This window comes from Lontra canadensis, unplaced genomic scaffold (genome assembly GCF_010015895.1).
Source record: "Lontra canadensis isolate GAN:19392208 unplaced genomic scaffold, GSC_riverotter_1.0 scaffold72, whole genome shotgun sequence".
Lineage (NCBI taxonomy): Eukaryota > Metazoa > Chordata > Mammalia > Carnivora > Mustelidae > Lontra > Lontra canadensis.
Window position 1 is genome coordinate 6,618,825 of NW_022631066.1, and position 21,544 is coordinate 6,640,368.

General features: G+C 41.3%; 1 protein-coding gene across 5 annotated transcripts in view; it reads right to left on the reverse strand.

Moving 5' to 3' along the window:
• CACNB2 (calcium voltage-gated channel auxiliary subunit beta 2) overlaps positions 1–21,544 on the reverse strand; it is a 373,095-nt gene that overhangs the window by 229,890 nt on the left and 121,661 nt on the right. Inside the window, exon 1 of one of the 5 annotated variants that reach the window (XM_032880877.1) lies at positions 19,073–19,278. The exons of the other annotated variants lie outside the window; for them this stretch is intronic. Within the exon in view, the coding sequence (XP_032736768.1) occupies positions 19,073–19,120 (48 nt within the window). The 5' untranslated portion in view covers positions 19,121–19,278. Of the gene's footprint in view, positions 1–19,072; positions 19,279–21,544 lie in introns of those variants that run through there. 5 annotated transcript variants of the gene reach the window in all.

A 21,544-nucleotide genomic window follows, 5' to 3' on the forward strand; every position in this document is an offset into this window, starting at 1 on the left:
AACATACAGGTTAATAAAAACTTAGCTCTGATGATTTGAAATGGTTGTCAGAATTTGTTCTCTTGCACAGGAAATTGCTTAGCTCAAGCCAGAGCTATTAGAAGCTGTGACTTTGAAGAGTTTAGTTCAGATCTGTGCTTAGTTTAGATCAATCTGAGTATTTTTTTTTCCAATTTTTACTTGTTCCTTTAAATTGAGGTTTTGTTACTTAGAAATAAACACCCAACTATTACACAAGAATCTCAGTTGCATTCATATGCCGGCTATCAGGGACAATAGCATTTGGGGAGGAAATAAAATACACCCAGAATTATTTATTCATCCACCCAGCAAATATTGAGCATATTTTTATGCCAGGGAATATGCCTTTCCAATAGAAATATTTCTAATAGATTGCTTAAAATTCTGTCAATAAGTCATGATACTTCCCACGACAATTTATCATCTTCTGATGATGGGCTATCAACTAAATGCTGATCCTTGTTGGATTAACAATTCTTCAAGGGCAAGAACCACATTCATCATTTTAATATATACTACTATGACACATTATACACAAAAAAATGTTGGCTGAAATGATCATATAAGCATTTGCCAAGTGAACTTCAAAGGCATATCCCAGTAGAGCACACTGCAGTAATCTAACCCAGAGAGGACAAGGACATGGAAAAAGTCATAAAACAAGGACTTCTTAAGCAAGGGTCTAACCACAGCATCCTGTCCCTTGGAGGGAGTCATTGACAATGACTTGTCACTGAATAATAGTCACAAAGCCATTTTCTGGCTCTTTCTTACCGCACAATGGGAGAGGAGGGGCGAGGGGGAAGTGAGGGAGGTCATGGGGGAGGGGGGTGGAGGGGAGGGCCTATCTGAACATCTTCCAGAAAGAACAGAACCATTTGTTTTTTTTACCAGTTCTGGGACAGCTTTCAGAAACACAGCCAAAGCCATTCAGATTTCATTAATTTGGCCAACCAGCTAAATTAAAATGTCCTTGATAAGAAAAGGGTAAAGGGATGGATGTGGTGAGGATTCATGAGATTTGCAAGTATCCTCAATTTTAACCAAAACTCACCAGAGATTAAGAAACAAACAATTATTTTGGGGGGATGATGAACTCAAAATATGTTGGGAAAAGGAAAATTATTATCTTCGGCCATCTTAACCTTTCCTAGCTCTATTTCCCTTGGGACAAATACAATTTTGGTCTAAATAAATAATGTTTTGTAAGTGGAAAATAGGAAAAATTAGAATCACCATATTTATAGTCCATTGTCTTTTCTGTCTCTCAATAGTCCCCATTGCAGAGATGCTCATCCTTTTGTCACCTCATCTGGAGAATACAGAAGAGTGTGGTCTTCCCGAGTGTCCTCATTGGAGTCCAGCTGCCTAAGGTGCCAGGAATCTTTCATGTAGGTTTATGATCACGAATATGGCGTCTTATTTCTCAACACGTCAAATTCAATACAAATTCTTCACCTCTTTGGTTGTAATGTGTGTATAGCCCTTCTATGATTACACCTACATTTCAGCCATGTAGTAACAGTAACAGGAGTAGTCATTTATTTCCCAGTGCACCTGGGTGGCTCAGTTGGTTAAATGTTTGACTTTTTTTTTTAAGATTTTTGTTTATTTATTTGTCAGAGAAAGAGAGAGCACAAGCAGGGGGAGCAGCAGGCAGAGGGAGAAGCAGGCTCCCCGCTGAGCAAGGAGTCCCATGTGGGACTCGATCCCAGGACCCTGAGATCATGACCTGAGCCAAAGGCAGCTTAACCAACTGAGCCACCCAGGCGTCCCTAAACGTCTGACTCTTGATTTCAGCTCAGGTCATGATCTCAGGGTCATGAGATCAAGTGGGGTTCCTGGGGCTCTGTGCTCAGCAGGGAGTCTACTTCTCTCCCTCTGCCCCTCCCCCAGCTCCCATGAGCCTGTGCTCTCTCCGTCTTTTTCAAATAGATAAATAAGTCTTTAAAAAAAAAAAGGAGAAGTTATTTCCTTCTAATTAGATGTATTGGTACACAGATTTTTCTGCTCTTTATTGAGAAAAGATCTGTTTCTGGACAGATCTGTTTCTGGACAGTTTGAAGGCTACTCATTTAAATCCAAGACTTGAGCTGAAATTTATGGACAAATAGCCGCATTAGAACTGGTTACAGGAAACCGGTTCTGAGACAAATTACCATAAATGATCTGCTTAAGTGAGGGTAACAGTTGGAGAATTCAAAAGCAGTATGAAATTTTAAAAATGAAAGATATTGCTTTATTCTAGGTACATACCGTAAGTTCTTGGAGGGAAGGGAAGATTGATTCATCTTTACATCCCACTAGAATAAGAGTATCTAAGATGTGCCAGGCACTAAATACATATTAAATAAATGAATAAACCTAACCATCATTAAGCTAAAAATGAAACATGTTTCACTTCACAGAGCATGAAAAAATCACGTTTTAATTATCATCCTTGTTTTATGAACCTCTGCATATACTTTAATCCCTACCTTGACTGCTGTGTTATGTATAACATTTGAGTTTATGCTAACATTTGGTATTCACTCTTGTTTCCTCCGTGAACATATTCCTTATTTTATCAGAGTTTGGACCACTTGGTTCAAAAGGACAGAGATCACTAAAGTTCCCACAAGGGGTGGGGACCTTATTTAAAGGATTCTCATTTGCAGGAACTCAGAAAACGTGAATCATCGGACTGCAGAAAGGCCAGGAACCATGTTAAGATCTTCACTCTCATGTTCTGCCATTAAAAGAACCTGCTAACCCAAGTGCCCTCTTCAGGGGTCACACTTCCTGAAAGCTCTCTTTCCTGCCCCCTTCAGGCACTTTGAGGAGTCCCTGCTTTTCTAATGTACACTCTTCACAATGTAGCTTCTGCATCCTTGCACGTTTTTACTCAAAATTCAAGCTTGATGTGACTCCCTGTGACTCCACTTCTCCTCCATGACTGGTTTTCAGCTCCTGCTTCTGGAGCTAAAGGATTCTGTGAATCCCTCATTTATATTCCCGAGTCAAAGCCCTTGCCCCAATGAAACTCATTTTCGCTGCCTGTGGGATGGTGGGGCAGGGCGGGCTCCGTAATTCACACACCCCTGCCCTTTGGCAGTTTCACATAACATAAGGCTACAGGCTGGCAAGTATGTAACTGGCATTTCTAATAAGGTTGCATAATTATTCACTTCTTTATGTTATTGCTTCTATTGATTTCACTCTGTTAAGTGTAATTTATTATGAAACTGAGATCATTGCTTTATGCCCGAAGTTTGTGACAGTCCCAATCTTTTGTATTATGTGAGGCTGAAAATGATGCACAGTACACTGGTGTTCTGAGTTGTTCGATTAGTTATTATTTAAAATTGCTATAAAATGTATTTTCATACTTTCATGGAAACTTAGGAAGGATTGGCAAAGAATGGAGAAAAGTTGAATCATGAGTTCCTGATTTAATCTAAACAAAGTTTCAGCATTCTGGTTGCAATTAAGCCGCATAGTTTGAAACCAGAGAAATAGGTTCACATTACTAATAAAAACTGAGGGTGAAGATTTACTCTGAAATTTAAAATCTTGAGCTTAGTTAAGCTACATGATAATTTAGAAGCCATTAGTAAGAACATTTACTGTGTTAGTGTGAGCTTTACAAAAAGCAGAGCCATTATTTAAAATAAACTTTAAAAGCCATTCTTGCATGGGAGAATGGGAATGGACTTTATTTTCTTCAGGTGCCAATTCATTTATAATGAGAATAATTCTCTGTGGATACCCTTCCATCGGATCCTAGAAGCTGATCTTCAAAAATACATATGGTCTACGGGCGCCTGGGTGGCTCAGTTGGTTAAGTGTCCAACTCTGGATTTTGGTGCAGGTCGTTATCTCACGGTTGTGAGGTCGAGTCCCAGGTCAGGCTCCAGGCTCAGTGGGGGAGTCTGCTTCTCCCTCTGCCTCTTCCCCTCCCCCTCTCCCTGTTCTTTCTCTCTCTGAAATAAATAAACCTTAAAAAAAAAAAAGTGACTGCAGTGTCTTGCACCTATTTCTTTGTGAGGAGGCTAACCTCCCCGGTGTATGAAGAAGTACTAGCACTAACAGGATAATGACAGGGAAGTGAATTCTGATAGTACTCAGCACATCAGTCCTTCTATCAGACCCACCGGAGGTCTAGCAGTTAACAAGACTAACAAGACAAATCTAATCATAGATGAAACTGTAAAACTCCAAATGATTGCCATTTTCTCCATAGAGTAATGGAGCAGAGTTGTCAGAGAGAAATCCTCAGGGCCTTAGCAGCTTTAAAAATTGCCATGGGGAAGTGCATGTGTCATCAAGGATTTAAAAAGGTAAACACAGAACATCCAATCAACTCAGAAAGAAAGACTGTCATCTCATTTTTCATGGAGCTGCAGCGTGAGAAGAACCCAAATCAGTGTCTTTTAAGAGTATTCTTTAATCTGATTGTGCTGTCAATCACAGTTCAAGAGTCAAGTTCAGTGGAAGAAACAGTGATATAAGGAATCATATAGAGGAAAAATGAAAAACGAGAAAAATAGTTTCCAGCAATGATGGCTTTTCCCTTTGAAGTAGAGATTCATTTCAAAATTTGAAGTGCTCTTTGGTCTGTGGAAATACGAATTCTACTACTTTAAACAGTAATGAGCACGTTATAATTATGGTTCAGAAATGAAAATCTATGAAATTGCTTGTTTCAAGAGGGATTGAGCAAGAGTTTTTAAAAAGAATAAATTTTTAAAACCAGAAGAATTTAACTAAAGTAGAGGTCTGCACTGCATGAAAAAAAATACGCAGATTTCTCTTTTAAAATATTTGTGACCCCAAGGAAAGAGAAGATGGGACTAGCAGCATCAATGATCTCTCCTCCCTCCCAATCAGACAAAAAACGAACAGACAAACCTTGCTGAGAGCCCTTAAATAGAAGACTACAAATTCTAGGGTCTGTCTATATTGCTTTATTCAAATTTCAGGGGTACACATTTGTAAACTGGTTCAGGAAACTTCTTGCATGTAATTAAATCACTTCTAAAGGCCTTTTCAGTGTATTTTCAGGGGGGAAAAAATCAACTCATATATTAAGCCTTTACTTTCATCAAGTTTTTAGCAAGCACTACTTCTACCGGAAAGGCAATTCTGGATTTTTCCTACAAATTCCATTTTCCATAATCCCCATTTATGTAACCAAGGAACATCAGCACGACTCAGCTTAAGGATGTTAATGCTCTACTTCCTAAGCTTTAACCATGGGAGAGCATGGTTCCTTTGAAAATTCCTATCATTCTGTTCTATGTCGGTGCAAAGATCATCTGGGGTTTCTGCTGGGCAGGATCTATCCCCCCTCCCTTTTTTTTTCTAGAAAAAAACCTGGGTTTTTCCTTTGGGAAATTCTTCTCCTCCACTGTCAGTCAAGTAGTCCTCCCCTGTCTTGGCCTGAAGAAGACCAAGCTGGGCAACTCGGATCCTCTCTCTGAGGAATTTGAACCTTGAGTAACATGACACAAGTTGACTTGAGGTGAGCTGACTCACCTTAGAAGAAGAACAATGAAAAGCCTAGCCACAATTCCTGACACCCCGATTCTCACAATTCCTGACATTCCCACCCTGACTTTCAGATTTCCTTGATTTTCTGAGATCTCCTCAAGCAACAGTGTGCACAAAAAGCACACCGAGAGGGCGCCTGGGTGGCTCAGTGGGTTAAGCCGCTGCCTTCGGCTCAGGTCATGATCTCAGGGTCCTGGAATCGAGTCCCGCATCGGGCTCTCTGCTCAGCAGGGAGCCTGCTTCCCTCTCTCTCTCTCTGCCTGCCTCTCTGTCTACTTGTGATCTCTCTCTGTCAAATCAATAAATAAAATCTTTAAAAAAAAAAAAGCACACCGAGAGGTTATTAAAAATTAAATGATGAAGATCCATCCTTGAGAAGCAGATTCTATGGGTCTGGGATCGTTCCCAGGGCTCTGCATTTCTTTTCACAAACACTCTAAAAATTCTCACGCCGGTGACCCAAAGAACACCTCCAGAAACACTGCCGTAAACAACCAACAAATTCCATGAGCTAACTTGGAAAGAGGTGATTTCTATTGTCTACCACGAAATTACCTTCCCTTATCTTACCCACCCTTTATAAAGCTTTGCAAAGTGATGATTGATAAAGAGGTATGTGCCTTGGGGACAGAGGAGAAGAGAGATTTCAGATCCTTCAAGTGGATTTTTTTTTAAAGATTTTATTTATTTGACAGACAGAGATCACATGTAGGCAGAGAGGCAGGTGGCGAGAGAGGAGGAAGCAGGCTCCCTGCTGAGCAGAGAGCCTGATGTGGGGCTCGATCCCAGGACCCTGGGATCATGACCTGAGCTGAAGGCAGAGGCTTAACCCATTGAGCCACGCAGGCGCCCCTCAAGTGGATTTTTTTTAACTTCCTCTTCCCCTTCACTCTGTTCTGTTCTCCTTCGACTACATCTCTTGGGAATTATGAGTGTGTCCCAACAATCTGTGTAGAAAAAAAGGTTCCATTTCCCGCCTTTGATGACTACTACCGTTTCATAGTCTACTATCTGCCCAAAGGAGCAACCTGATCTTCCCAATAATGAGATGACTAGAGAGAAGTCAATGACCGCTGCAGGGAAGCTTTGCAGACTCACTGATACCATCACCCTCCCCACAAGTCCCCCCAAAAGGGTGAGAAACAAGAAGGACAGAAACTCCAAACACAGCCAGTGCCTTAGTCACAGCCCCGAGAGAAGCCACTTTGCCCCTCACTTCCTTTATTCTGTGTTGCTGTTTGGAAATCAGAGTGGAGTGTATCAATTATTTATCCCTTTGGTGATGGGGAGGAGAACTGTGATATGCTCATCACAAAAGTGCAAAGGGAAAAAACCCAGCCCAGTCAACAATAAATGGAGCCACTTTGGATGATTCAAACAGAAGAGAATTGGCTGTTATCTCAATGTAATACCAAGAAAGAGAACAAACAGGAGTCTGGCTCGATGGGAAGCAGATCTATTCAGCAGAAAGGTCATCTGGCAATAGAAGGCCTGTAAGCCAACAGCACAAAAGGCTGCGTCAGAGCGGCGCTACCTGCCTAAGCCCTGACGGGAGGATGTGGGGAGGAAAGATGCATCTGAAATTGGGGCTGCTCGTTTAATATGGGAAAGATGGAACAGCTTTGAATACACACGGGCCAGGAAAGCCTTTAATTCAAGGCCTGGACAAACTAATCCGGTGGTGTTTCTATTTTTAAAAGGCTGTGCTTTAAGATGCTTTAAAACAGGTGTTAAAAACAACACCACCACCACTTTTACCTATTTTGTCACCGCTGTTTTTAAATGAAGTTAGCTTATGGATTTTGGTGAATCTCATCGTTAATGTATTTATTTTTAAGATTTATTTATTTAATTTAGTATTTTTCTAAATTAACGTATACTGTATTATTTGCCCCAGGGGTACACGTCTGTGAATCATCAGTCTTACACAATTCACAGCACTCACCATAGCACATACCCTCTCCAATGTCCATCATCCGGCCACCCTATCCCTAACCCCCACTTCCCAGCAACCCTCAGTTTGTTTCGTGAGATTAAGAGTCTCTTATGGTTTGTCTCCCTCCCAATCCCATCTTGTTTCATTTTTTCCTTCCCATCGTTTAAATCAAGCTAGGACCTCCTTTGCACTCAGAGCAGGTCCTTTCCATAGGTAAAGAGCTCGTTCTTGTTTTCAGATCCCTGAAAGAAGTGGACAGAAAATAATCTAAACAATGAAAAAGAGGCCTAAAAAGTAAATAATTACATATTTTCAAAGTCTAGCAACAGAATTTATCTTCTACTTTATAAATACTGAAGAGATCAAGGAACTTTGTTTCATCACAAAGCAGTGTGTGTGTGTTTGCACACATATACTCATGCACATAATGAATTTATATACATTTAAAATGCAGATTGCATTTTATAATGATCAGTAGGAACACACAAAAAAATAACAGTTTAACCACATTTGTCCAGCTGTATTTAATTATTCATTCAACAAATAGGTCCTGACCATCTGCCACAGGTGAGACCTTCTTGCTGGACAATCAGGATACAATCATGAAAAGGGAACTTAGAGTTCAAAGAGGCACAATTAGAGGAGTGATTATGATAAGGTAGAGTAAGTGCTATTGTGGGAAAAGAGCAAGGACGCCTACCCCAGACTTGGGAAAGATTCTACTCAGGAGCGGAAACAAAAGGGAACACTGGGCATTGGGGATAATGAATGGCATTCCAGGCCGCTGGGCCTTGAGTGGGATGGAGATAAGGGCTAAAGCCCAGGAGGCAAATAGTGTTTCATCAGGAAGGGCCTTGTCCACGCTGATCAGACTATACTAGCGCTCTCAAAGAACGGGAATCCACTGGGGTCTTTTGAGCAAGGAAACAACATGATTGCATTTGAGAAGAATCACAATGGCCATTCCGAGGTGCTGAAAAGATTGTTCAAGAATTACAACTACAATAGGAGACCAGTCAGGAGGTTGCTGCAGGAATGTGGGAGGGACTTAACTGGGGCCTTCACTAGGGTTGAGATAGATGGGACAGAGGAGAGAAGATTCTGGAACTCCTGAGGTAGACATGACTGAATGTGATGACAGATTGAGTCGCAGAGTAAAGGGAAGGGAAAAGGATTCACTTCTGGCTTGGACAACTGGGAGGATCCAGGGCCTTCCAAGGTGACCGATGAGGTGGTTGGAGATGCACTCGTTGGTGGGAGAGAGAAGGAAGTAAGGAGATGAACAGGACCAGGATGGAGCCAGTGGGGTCCATTTTGCCCAAGCTGTGGTTGCAGTGCCGGAAGGCTTCCCAAACATAGGCACCTGGAGGTTGTTTGATGTTTACATGGGTGTGAAGCTTGGGGGAAAGATCTGAGATAGGCCTAGAGGGTTAGTCACCCTCAGCATTTACAAAGAATAGTTTTCCTTCCGTTATTTCAGCCATTTCTTTTTCAGTCTACTCTTAATTTTTTTAGGTTTTCCTTCTTTTAAGTATTTTCCAAATGTATTTTGGTTTTCATCAGCTTCTCTAAGAATTGAATACAGATGTATGACTGCCTGAACGAATACCAACATAAATGAGAAAAGAAAGATATAACATGTGTGTGAGAAGGCACAGGGAGACAACTACGGAAGCAGGTGCATGAGTATCACAGATGTGAAGGGGAAGCAGTTTAAGGACAGTGGGATGGGACCAGGGCCAACTCTGACCACCTGACCATCCCAACTGGTGTGTATCCTCGGTGAAAAAGACACACTAGGCCACCATCAGGTAATGTCAGTATCCTTTAAGATGCTCTACCTCCCTCTGCTTACATCTCATATAGTCATTCCTTCTGATTTTCATTTGCTTAGGAAATGGGCCACCAATAAAATCATGCCAGAGTGCAAACAAATTTAGTAAGATCTGACCACCCTTCATGAAACAGATTCTTAGCACACAACGGAAGGACTCAACCCTGGCCCACTGCTGAGCACATCTACACATAACAACCAGCTAGACCTTGCCCTTCTTATTTCAAAATAGTTCTGTGTGTACCTATGCCAATTTCTCAGTTAACAGATTCCTCCATTTGTGAATTGCTTCCACTCAATGCATTTCATCATTCTGATGAGCTAAAATGTGTCTTATATATATTAATTCATATTTTATAAGCCTTTCTGGAAGAAGGTGAGGGATCCATTAATTGATCTATCTTATTAAATATTTATTGCAAACATAAGTATGCTCATTGTCAAATGTCAGATGACAGAAAAAGTAAAATCCTACCTGTCCCTCTACAATCCCACTTCTGTGAGCTCAGCGCCCACTGGAGACCTCTTCTTCTGAAGACACCAATATAGATACAAACACATGCAGAGTAGATGTGATCATACCATATACATTGCTCTACAACTGACTTTTTGTGTATCATATTTTCAGAACATAGCCCTTCTTCCATGTCAGTCTGCATAAAACCTAGTTTTTTCTCTTTAATGTCTGTTTGACATTCTCTGCTATAGGTGGTAGTCCATTTGTTGTGTCCTATTGTTGGATATTCCAGTTAGCTAAAATATTTTAATGTTTTTCCATAAACTTGCGTATCTCCACCAGTAAGCCAGGCCTTCCTGAAGGCAGGAATTAAGGGGTTCAGTTCCTCTCCATACTTTGAACTCTCAGGATAGCTGTGGGCAAGCAGCAGGTGCTGAGTAATCTCTTCACGAATGAACAGGTGGATGACGCTGGCTAGAGCTCTCGGTAACCAACTGAACTTCAAAAAAGCTTTCTTTAAAACAATGACTTCATCCTTCCGAAAGTGATGGCTCTTTTTCAGCAGCTTTCTTACCACAAGAGAAGTGGTGCTCAGAGGCAGAGGGAGGTAGGAATTACAATAACTAAAAAAGTTCAGACTTAATTAAGCACTTACTATGTGCCAAGTCTTTGCATAGTTTAACACATGCAATGTTCACAGCAAGCCTATGAATAAGATTCTACTGTTATTCTTCATTTAACGGAAAGGGAAATTGAGGCACTGAGTGATGGACTAACTTGCCCAAGGGTCTACAAAGTACAAATTTTGGATATGAAATTGCCTCTTGGGGTGCCTGGGTGGCCCAGTCAGTTAAGTGTCTCACTCTTGATTTCAGCTCAGGTCATGATCTCGGGGTTGTGAGCTGGAGCCCCAATTTGGGCTCTGCACTGGGCATGGAATCTGCTTAAGATTCTCTCTCGCCCTTGGGGTGCCTGGGTGGCTCAGTGGGTTAAAGCCTCTGCCTTCGGCTCAGGTCATGATCCCAGGGTCCTGGGATCAAGCCCCACATTTGGCTCTCTGCTCAGCAGGGAGCCTGCTTCCTCCTCTCTCTCTGCCTGCTTCTCTGCCTACTTGTGATCTCTGTCAAATAAATAGATAAAATCTTAAAAAAAAAATTCTCTCTCTCCCCCTCTCCCCCCCAACCCTCTCTTTCCCCCTCTCTAAAAAACATGATAATAATAAAAATATTTTGCCTTTCCACACTCCCATGTCCATTGTGGCATTATCTGCAGTGGCCAGGATATCAAAAGTACATAAGTTTCCATCATCAGAGGAATGGATAAAGAAGATGTGACACATACGCACACATATACTTACACAATGGAATAAAGAAGAAGTGAGATGCACACACACAGGGGAACATCATTCAGTCATGAGAAAGAAGGAAGTCCTGCCATTTGTGAGAACACAGATGGAGCTTGAGAGCACTAGAGTAAGTGAAAAAGCCAGACAAAGACATATTACATGGTATCACTTATATGTAGGAAAAAAATATCCAAGTCATCAAGACAGAAAGTAGAAAAGTGGTTGGCATGAGCTGGGGAGTAGGGAAAATAGAAAGAGGCTGGTAATAAGACACAAACTTATAGCCATAACATAAATAAGGTCCGAGATTCTAACGTATAACATGGTGACTATAGTTGATAACCATGTATTGTGTAACTGAAATGTGCTAAGACACATTTCAAAAATTTCACATTTCACAAATGTGCTAAGTGGAACCTAAAAGTGTGCTTTCTCTCGCACACACACAGACACACATAAGATATATGTGTGAGCTGAGGGACATGTCAATTAACCAGATGGGAGGGACCTCTTCACAATGTATATGTATATCAGATCATCACGATACACACTTTAAATATCTTACAATTTTATTTGTCATTTAAACCTCAATAGAGCTGAAAAAAATGTGATCCTCTTAAAATTAACAAAACCAAACTGCCCCTCCAATGGGAAGGGAGAGCAGTGAGTGACAACCAGAAATATGCTAAGAAGGTTTCAACGCCACTGGAGATGCCATGCCTCTGACAATTCATCAACAAGCTCATTCCACACCCAGAAGATGCAAACTGTTAAATTCATCTTCCCCTCATGCTCCTTAACATTTACAGGCATATTCTTCCATCTCCTTTTCTATTAATAAGCTGTCCTCGGGCACCTGGGTGGCTCAGTCAGTTAAGCACCTGACCCTTGGTTTTGGTGCAGGTCATGATCTTGGGATTGTGAGATCAGCCAGGTTCCTGGCTCAGCAGAGTCTGCTTGAGATTCTCTCCCTCTCTCTCTGACCCTCTCCCTGCTCCCACTCTTTCTCTTAAAAAAAAAAAAAAACAACAAAACCTCATGCTCTGATGCTTACAATTAAAGCAAAACTTAAAGCTCTAAAAAATTAAATCATCAAGTAGTATTTTTATTGTGAGATTCTTTATACATTTGTGGTTGCCATTTCTGAAGCTAGGATCTACTCCTTGGATGCTAACATATGTCTTCTGAAGGATGTTTTCACCCATCCCACAGAGATGAGTGTTAGTTTAAAAAAAAAATTTTTTTTTTAAGACTAATGGCACCTTAAAAATTTGAAGGGTCAAATTAAAGATTTTAATATGGCCAAAATTAAAAGCTATTAAAAACATGCCCAGTCGCAAACCTGAAAATTCAGCCATTTCTTGGGACTAAGAATAGACTAGGCAAAATATATATAAATTTGACTTTAAAAGACACACAGGTTTTAAATACCAAATATTATTCCTCAAGAACATCTTAAATAAGACAGGGATACCTGGGTGTCCCACAGTCAGTTAGGCAGCCAACTCTGGATTTCAACTCGGGTTGTGATGTCAAGGTCGTGACACTGACCCCCAAGTCAGGCCCCCCACTAAGTGCAGAGTCTGTTTAAGACTCCCTCTCCCTCTGCCCTTCTCCCCATTACCTTCCCTTTCTCTCTCTAAAATAAATAAACAAATCTTAAAAAAAAAATCTTAAGACATAAATGGAAAAGCTCCAAGGGACTTAATGTATATTAGTAGGTATACACACATACATATACACACACGCACACATACACGTACATACGTACATATATACACATACACATTACTATGCTTATGAATCTTTTATCTGTGAAGGGATAGAATTGATGCCACCAAAAATTCTTTAAAAAGTCATTTTTCCATGAAAAATATCTTTTTTCCAACATATATATAATGAGTGCATAGCTTGAACTTACTTTAACTAGTTAGGACAACTACTAGTTAGGATAATTGGACAAAGCATAAATTGTGAGAGAAAACTCTAAGTTGAAACGGTACATTACCTACAATGCTACTACCAAGAAATCTCATTAATAGGCACTTCAGCATTTCTTAAGTTCAATGATAATTGGTTTTCTTACTCAGAAGCACCCAAAATTTTAGCATTAATTAAATTTAATTTTAATCCCATTACTGAAACTTAGAAATCCATCCCAAACAAGATGCACAAAACATCGTGTATGGGTAAGAATACATTTTACTTTAAATCTCAGGTTGACCCCTACTGGATTCTGGGGCCTGTGGCCATAGTTATTCCTCATTTGAAGTTCCTTGATCCAGCGAATGGTGAGATTATTGCTTGCTTTGCCTTAAAGGTTGCTTTAACATCAAAAGAAATAATGGGCATAAAAGTATTTTGTAAACTCTATAAAAGGGCATATAATTGTGCATTGAATAACAATAACAATAAGAATTTATCTAGAGTCCTGAATTGCTCATAAGTTACGTAATACTGTTGATTCCTGAACAACATGGGGCTGGGATGCTGACCTGCCCCCCGCCCTGCCCCCAGCCCAACCACATAGTTGAAAATTCGTGTATAAGTTTTGACTCCCCCAAAACTTAACTACTAATAGCCTTCTGTTGACCATAACCCTTCTGATAACATCAGCAATTGATTAGCACATATTTTGTATGCTAGAGGTTTTATATACTGCATACTAACCATAAAGTAAGCTAGAGAAAAGAAAATGTTATTGAGAAAGTCGTAAGAAAACATATTTACAGTATTCTACCGTATTTATTGAAAAAAAAACCTGTATTTATCGAAAGTGGACCCACTCCGTTCAAACCTGTGTTGTTCAGGGGTCAACTATTTATACAAAAGTAACACCATTTGGCAATCTCACTGCATTTACGTGCTCCAAAAGTTCAGGAGTGGTCATATACCAAAGACAGAGTACTCTTAGAAGAGACTGGTAATAGACTAGGTCATTCTCCACCATCTAACCCATTTGTCAAAACTTTTCAAGACTTTGAGTAACTAACACAGGCTTAAGAATCCAATTCAGAGCAGTTTCCCACCATGTCCTCCCTATCGTCCCCTACTACTCTCTCACTGTGGTCACTGTCTCGTGATCTCACTTCCCAGTGGCTCCAGTTTTAGAAAAAGAACTGTTTATCGGCAATATGCTAAATGCTGATGAACATTTCAACACTCAACATAACCCTGCAAGCTCTTCCTACTTTCCCAATTATATAGATCAGAGAAGTGGGGGTCAGAGAGAAAAGAACCCCACACTATCTCAAAGTAAATAAGTGAGACCATCAAGAATCATCCCCAGGTTAGCCTGAGTTTACATTCTAATGATGTCTGTATAATACCCCTTTGTCTCTGATCCTTTTATTATGATAATTATCGGTTACTTTCCTTCTTCCTGGTTCTTTTTTTGTTTTGTTTTATGATTTTTTTTAAAAAAGTAATCTCTACATGCAACATGGAGCTCAAACCCACAACTCTAAGATCAAAAGTTGCACACGCCACACTGACTGAGCTAGCCAGGTGTCCTGGTGCTTGTTCTTTCCAGAACAAAAAAAGTCTCAAAAAACAAATGCCTTAATAGAAAAAGAGACAAGGACTTGAACAAATGCCTCACAAAAGAGACTGTCCAAATGGTCAATAAATACCTGAGAAGGTGCTTGATTTCCTTAGTCATCAGAGAAATGCCAGATAACACACCGTGCGTGTATTTGTACACATTCACCAGGCAGGGCAAAATGCAAGAGATGACCGCGAGCATTGGTGAGGCACTCCTGCTGACAGTGTCCACTAACTGAACCAGTCTGGGAAGTGGTCTTCCACCATCACTTCAAGCGGAATACTGCTCGGCAATTTCATCCCTAGTTTCATATTCCACAGAAATGCACATGTAAACACCCACAAAATGGCATGTCACAAATGACTCCAGAGGCAGTAGCCACAACAGCCCCAACCTGGAAATGCCCCAAATGCCTATCAACCGTCCGATGGAAACCTATACCGTGATGGAACCCTATACAGCAGTGAGAACCGACCGGGTGTAAGCCACAACATGCAACCACACAGATTCATCTTGATGTCCAATACAAGCCCAACAAAAAAACCCATATATTGTATAAGTCTCTTTGCATACAGTTCAGAAACAGGAACAACGAACCCATGATGTGAGAAGCCAGATGAGTGGGTACCCCGGATGCAGGGGGAGGTGACCAGTGAGTGAAAGACGGGATGAGGGTCCTGATGTTGTTTGGTTTCTTCATTTCAGTGTTGGTGACGTGGGCTTGTTTACCCTGTGAATTTTTTTAAAATATTTTTTTAAGATTATTTATTTATTTATTTGATAGACAGAAATCACAAGTAGGCAGAGAGGCAGGCAGAGAGAGAGAGGAGGAAGCAGGCTCCCCGCTGAGCAGAGAGCCCAACGCGGGGCTCGATCCCAGGACCCTGAGATCATGACCTGAGCTGAAGGCAGAGGAGTAACCCACTGAGCCACCCAAGTGCCCTGTGAATTTTTTTTTTTAAAGATTTTATTTATTTGAGAGGGAGAGAGAGAGAGAGACAGAATGAGAAAGAAAGAGAGCATGAGAGGGAAGAGGTCAGAGGGAGAAGCAGACTCCCCGCCAAGCAGGGAGCCCGATACGGGACTTGATCGTGGGACTCCAGGATTATGACCTGAGCTGAAGGCAGTCGCTTAACCAACTGAGCCACCCAGGCGCCCTACACTGTGAATTTTTGTCGCTATCAATACTTATGGGGCACTGGGTGGCTCAGCTGGTCGGTTAGGCATCTGACTCTTGATTTCAGCACGGGTCATGACCTCAGGGTTGTGAGATCGAGCCATGGGTAGGGCTCAGCAGGGAGTCTGCTTGAGATTCTCTCCCTCTGCCCCTTCCCCTGTGCTCTCCCTATTGCTCTCTCTCTCTCAAAATAAATAAATAAACCTTAAAGAACAAAAACAAAAACAAAAAAAAACAAGATGGGCACATGATTTTTGCACTTCTCTGGGGGGACGCTTAACTAGTTAGGGTAGTTAGAATGGGTAGGTAGAATTGCATCCAATGGAACCGAAAAGAGTTCGTATCAATCTCTGCTCCCCAAGGCATGCAAGCGTCAGTGTTCTAGAAGCGCCGTGCAGGGGTGCGCCCAGGGCTTACTATGGTTATAAAGCCTTTTAAGCTTAAGAGTATTTATTCAGCTGACAGGTTTTCATGTCATTCAATATGATAAAAATAGCAAGACAGTTTAGATAAAAATAGGAACTTCTTCTGACAAATGAAGCAGGGTTCGAGAAGAATGATCACTAGGTGTAAACCAAATAATGGACGCTAGATCGTGCATTCAAAGAAGAATGCCAAAGAGAGAGGCTTATGCACAGGGCCTTACAGAAAAGGAAAGGGGCCACAGCCTATAGGGGAGGTGCCACTCACAGAATATTTTTGAATATGGAGGCAGCATTATGCAAATTAGGGGAGGGACTCTAATCAAGGGGACAGCTGTGGAAGATGAAAACCTAGAAATGAGGAACTATGGCATATGTACGTAACTTTATTCAAAAACCCACATAACTTTCATACTCTTCCTGAGACAATGTTGGAGTAGGAGGAATCCTTAAGAAAGCTGTCATATTAAAAAATAGATTAGAAGAACTAGGGGAGAACTCACACACACACACACACACACACACACACACACATCGACTGATTTGTATATTACAGCTCATATATATATTTTTTTATTTATACACACTTAAAGTTCCCAAGTCTCAGTTGGAATTCAGTACTGGCATGGTCTAGGTCATCACCCTCTGAAACGAACAATGACTGGAGAAAGGACACCAGGACATAATGGACATTTAATGGACAAGGCTTCAATCACTGGTACCATATCCAGGTTTGGGCTGCCCTTTGCCTTGCTGTCTCCCTGATTACTCGTGAGCAGCTTGTAGACTCCACAGGACATCTGCTTTATATGCCCATTAGGGATCTCACAGGCAGGTATCTTCCTCCAAGGAAATGAAATATGTTCAGATTGTACATGCCTATAGTACTGGGCTGGCTACCTCGGAAGCAAATTGCAATCCACACACAAATCTGCCAAACCGAAGAGGCTGAAACAGTAGCAGGTGGGTGACACGTTAGAGTTCCCAAGAGATAAATTCTAAAATAAAGGAAAATTTATTTCTAGCGACCAAGGTGTAAATTTATTTTACCTTTAAAATACAGTTGTGCTGTATGTTTTGTGGTCCCTTAACCAATATGCATGGGGGATAAAAAAGGTTTGAGAATGAGCAAATGAGTCAAATCTCCTAAACTAAAAGTTAACATTCCAAAAAACACAGAGGGTGCTATCTCTTCCATTTATTTACATGTTCAAGGTCAGGAAAAGGGCAAAAACAAGTAGGGTAAAGATTATTACCTTGAGGCCTTATTTCAGAATTCTTCTGTTGGAAACCACATAACCACAGATTTCTTCTAATTCGTTATATGAGCAAACAGAAATCCGTACAGCCATAGAACTGTCAGCCTTCGTTACTCTATAAACATATGGGTTTTTAATTTCAAATTACTTTTAGTTTAAGATGTTTTCTATGTGGGTAATTTTACACTTTGAAAACTTTCTAACACTTTTCCCCCAATTCCTGTTAAGAAGAAATTAATTTTTCTATTGGGGGAAAAAAGAAAGAGAAGCTACATCTCTTTCGGCAGATGTCGTCTTTAAAAATCTTTGCTAGCTACCTCACTACTCGATCTCCTCCTTACATGTCAACTGTTGCATTCGAAAGAAAAACGGCACCGTATACATAATAATCACAAAACTCTTCAAATGACAGGGGCTTCTTAGGCTCTTAGCTATTTAATAACATTGAACATTACCTTTAAGATCGGATGGGAATGTAGCTATCCCTTCCCCTCCCTCCAACTCCCAGTCCTCAACTTTATTATTTAGATCATATCCGATTTTGACCTTGTTTGTCCTGGAAGCAGCACGTATATCTTTCCTAGTGGCCAATTTTCTAAGGTCACGGCTTTCTTTACATTATACCCTTAAAGCACCGATTAGCTCCCTTTGTAGAATTTCTGGGTGTTTTGCAGCCAGGAATCTCAAACCGGCTTCAAGCACTGCAATTTGACCAGCCTGCGTAAACCTCTCCTTCTCTTTCGCATCAGCCCCTGAAAATGAAGCAGCCGTTTGCAAAAGGAGCAGGAAAATAAAGCCAGCGCTTCCTCAGGAGCTTGTCAGCTAGCTAGCGGTGCAGCCCAGCAGATGCCAATTAGCATCCGATCATTTTAAGTAGTGATACTTCAGCGTGTGTGGAAGCCTGCCTTGCAGAATTTAATAATACTCAGACAGCCATTTTGCAAAACACGCCAGGTCCGTGAAATAAGAGTTATTTCAGTGAAACAGTCACAGGATGATAAAGCTGCTGTCAGTGCTGGCGTGACTGCAACAGCTGTGTCATCCATCAAGCGATTAGCATCTACTCTTTCTCCAGAGCCGTTCGAAATAGGATTTAGCAGTAGCCTCGGTGGCTAGCTTTAATATCACCAACTCCATGGTATTTCCCACTGAAAGAGATTTTTTTTTCCTGCCACAATTCAAACAGGAAAACAGGACTCCTTTAGGTGAAAGAGAATATCAACTGGTCTGAACTGATTAACAGATCTCCGAGACAATGGTCTTGTCAAACAACCCCCCCCACCCCGTGCAAGTTATTTCCAATCTTATCAAAGTCACAGCACTAGAGATCTATTAAAAAAAAAAAAAATCTCTGGAAAAATCTCAGCATCTCCTCTACCTCAGGTGCCTCAAAAACTTGTAGGACAAATGATTGATTCTCTGGCTGATCTTCAGCATAGGGATGACAAACGTCTGAAAGAGGCAACATGCACCAGACAGCCACGAATCGTATTTTCAGCCCCTCGCTGCGAGTCTACAAGCATAGAAACTTACATAGAAACTTACATAGGACACCCGTACTCGCCGACGATGCACCAGCCCACAGCACTGCATGAAGAGTGGTACAGAACGCAGTCAGCGTGTGGCTTCACCGAGCTGCACTGTGCCTTCTCGTCTCATCAGAGCCACTGTCCATTGCTCCCCACCTTGCACACCCAGGTATGAGGCATGGGCACATCGGCACTTAGCTTCTGCCTCCTAAGTAGTTTCTAAAAAAACACCACCAGCTCCTGCCAGCATGCCACAACTTTGTGTTCCCCGTTTTAATTTTTTTCCCCCTTTTTCAGGTAATTTGAGATCTTCTTCAGGGAAGTTGTCTACTGACCAGAGATCTACTGAGAGCAGAATTTATTTTCCTGAGAGAACTAGTACTAGCATACAGTGCTGACTGTCCAGATTAGGAGAGTTTCCTGGCCACATTTTTACAGTAGCCATTCTCCACTCGGGAGACGGGCAAACATCAGAGAATCTCTCCTTTCAGGAGCCTGCAGTATCCTGCTTTTTACAAGAGGAGGCCTACTCCTGATGCTGTTGATGTCCCTGCTTCTGAGCACAACCCCCCCCCACCCCCGCCCGTCACTGCTCTACCATTACCTCCTCCCTCACAAGGCTTCAGACCAGCGACAGCATCCCTGCTGCGTGCTTCCGTTACCTCTGTCACGCTTGGGGCATATCTGATCTGCAGTTTCTCCCTCCTCCCTTGATCCTGAAAGATCCTAAGGTCTAGACTTTAATTCACTCAGGATTCCTGGGACTACAGAACCACCCTCCGAACTGCCAGATGCCGTGTCTCGCAGTACGTGACTCTCGTGGATTGTCAGGAGAGATCTCCGGAGTGGTCTCGGGACCGCTCGCCCGCCGCAGCTAAGCAGGTCCTCTCCTCCCGTTCGTTCCCTGACAAGTGTTCATTTCCAACGTGAAAAGCACATTAACTCAACAGAACCCCAGTGAGCAAATCTGATCAGAGTCAGGTAGGATTAATTAGGTAATACAATTAATTAGAGGATGTTTCACCTATGATTTATATACGAGAAACTAGATGAGGCTGCCTTCCCAGCACAAGTTTGCAAATGAAGGGTCCTTGCAAGCTCTAATTTGCGTCCTTCTCTACAGACAGGGGCTCCCAGAGGTTCAGCTCATCATCACATGCTTCCTAAAAGGCTTTTGTGCCTGTCACACCTGAAAAGACGAATTATTAATAGGCATTTGGGGATAAAACTATTAATTTGTCTGGTATCCCCCGTTCTAGTGAGCAGGGATTCATTGTGTGCCACAGCTGTTGATCCAAATGTGTTCCCATGTCCCAGCCACTCCACATACTGTCGCCACTTGAGAAGGAGGTTAACTATTTCACGTCACAGACGAAGGTTGCTCGCCATCATGCCCGTTAGGCCCCTAGAAAGTGCCAGCCTATGAGGAGGTCAACACTTCACCAAGATTTCCTTAAAACCTATGATTTAACAGTAACAAATCTTTGTTATTTTTAATAGTCCAGGAAGCCATTAGAGATTAAAAAAAACAAACAAACATACCCTGTTTTTGTTCAATGTTCTCATTTCCCTAATAAAGTAAGGTGCCGCACGGTCAAGTATTTTGTTTACAAGTAACACAGGCAATAGTGTTACTACACCTTGTGATTTAAGTCATTGAAACAGTCTGAGAAAATTCTATGGCTTTATCATATACCAATTAACCCTCCATGTATTCGAAGGCCCCAAATGGAAATAAAAGAATTAACTATAGATAATAAGGTTACCTTTGTGATTGCATTACAAACCTAGAATAAAACAAAATTTCTAAATTACATTGCAAATCTGCTTGTGAAGGAAGAACTGGGAAAAGAAACCTCAGTGTCTCCTGGACCATCCAAGATACATCTCCAGTAGGTAGGATATTAATTTGATTTTTTGAGGAAACTTGAGTGAGAAGTGTAAGTAAGTGATATAAGAGAACATGTAATTCAAATTTAGGCTTTTTCTTGAAGGCCCTTCGTCAGTCTCATCCAGGACACATTTGCTAGAATAACTGAATAAAAATGAAGAGTTAAAATTAACTCAAAGAATAAGATGAGTTATTGGGGGATATGGAGGATATGATGTCTTCTATCATTCTGAATTTGATTTGGAATTCACTTAACTTTTTATTAACTCTGATATTATTATGCACAAAAGGAGAGAGATCCCCAGTACATTAGAGATCCCCCACCCCTTGCCATTCAAGAATCTATGAAAGGATGCTTAGCACTAATTTAATTCAGCAAACATTTATCAAGCCCCTTTTATTTGCTTGACATTATGTTAGGGGCTCGAAATAGGAAATGAATAAAATACAGCCCTACCTATCTCTAGGGACTTAAAACAAAACAGAGGAAAGAGAAAACAGAGGTTGAGTGCTATGGGAGTACCAATGATATAACTCCTACCTATCCCTGGAAGGAATGCTAAAGGCTTTGTGAACATGGGAGCTTGGGCTAGTCTT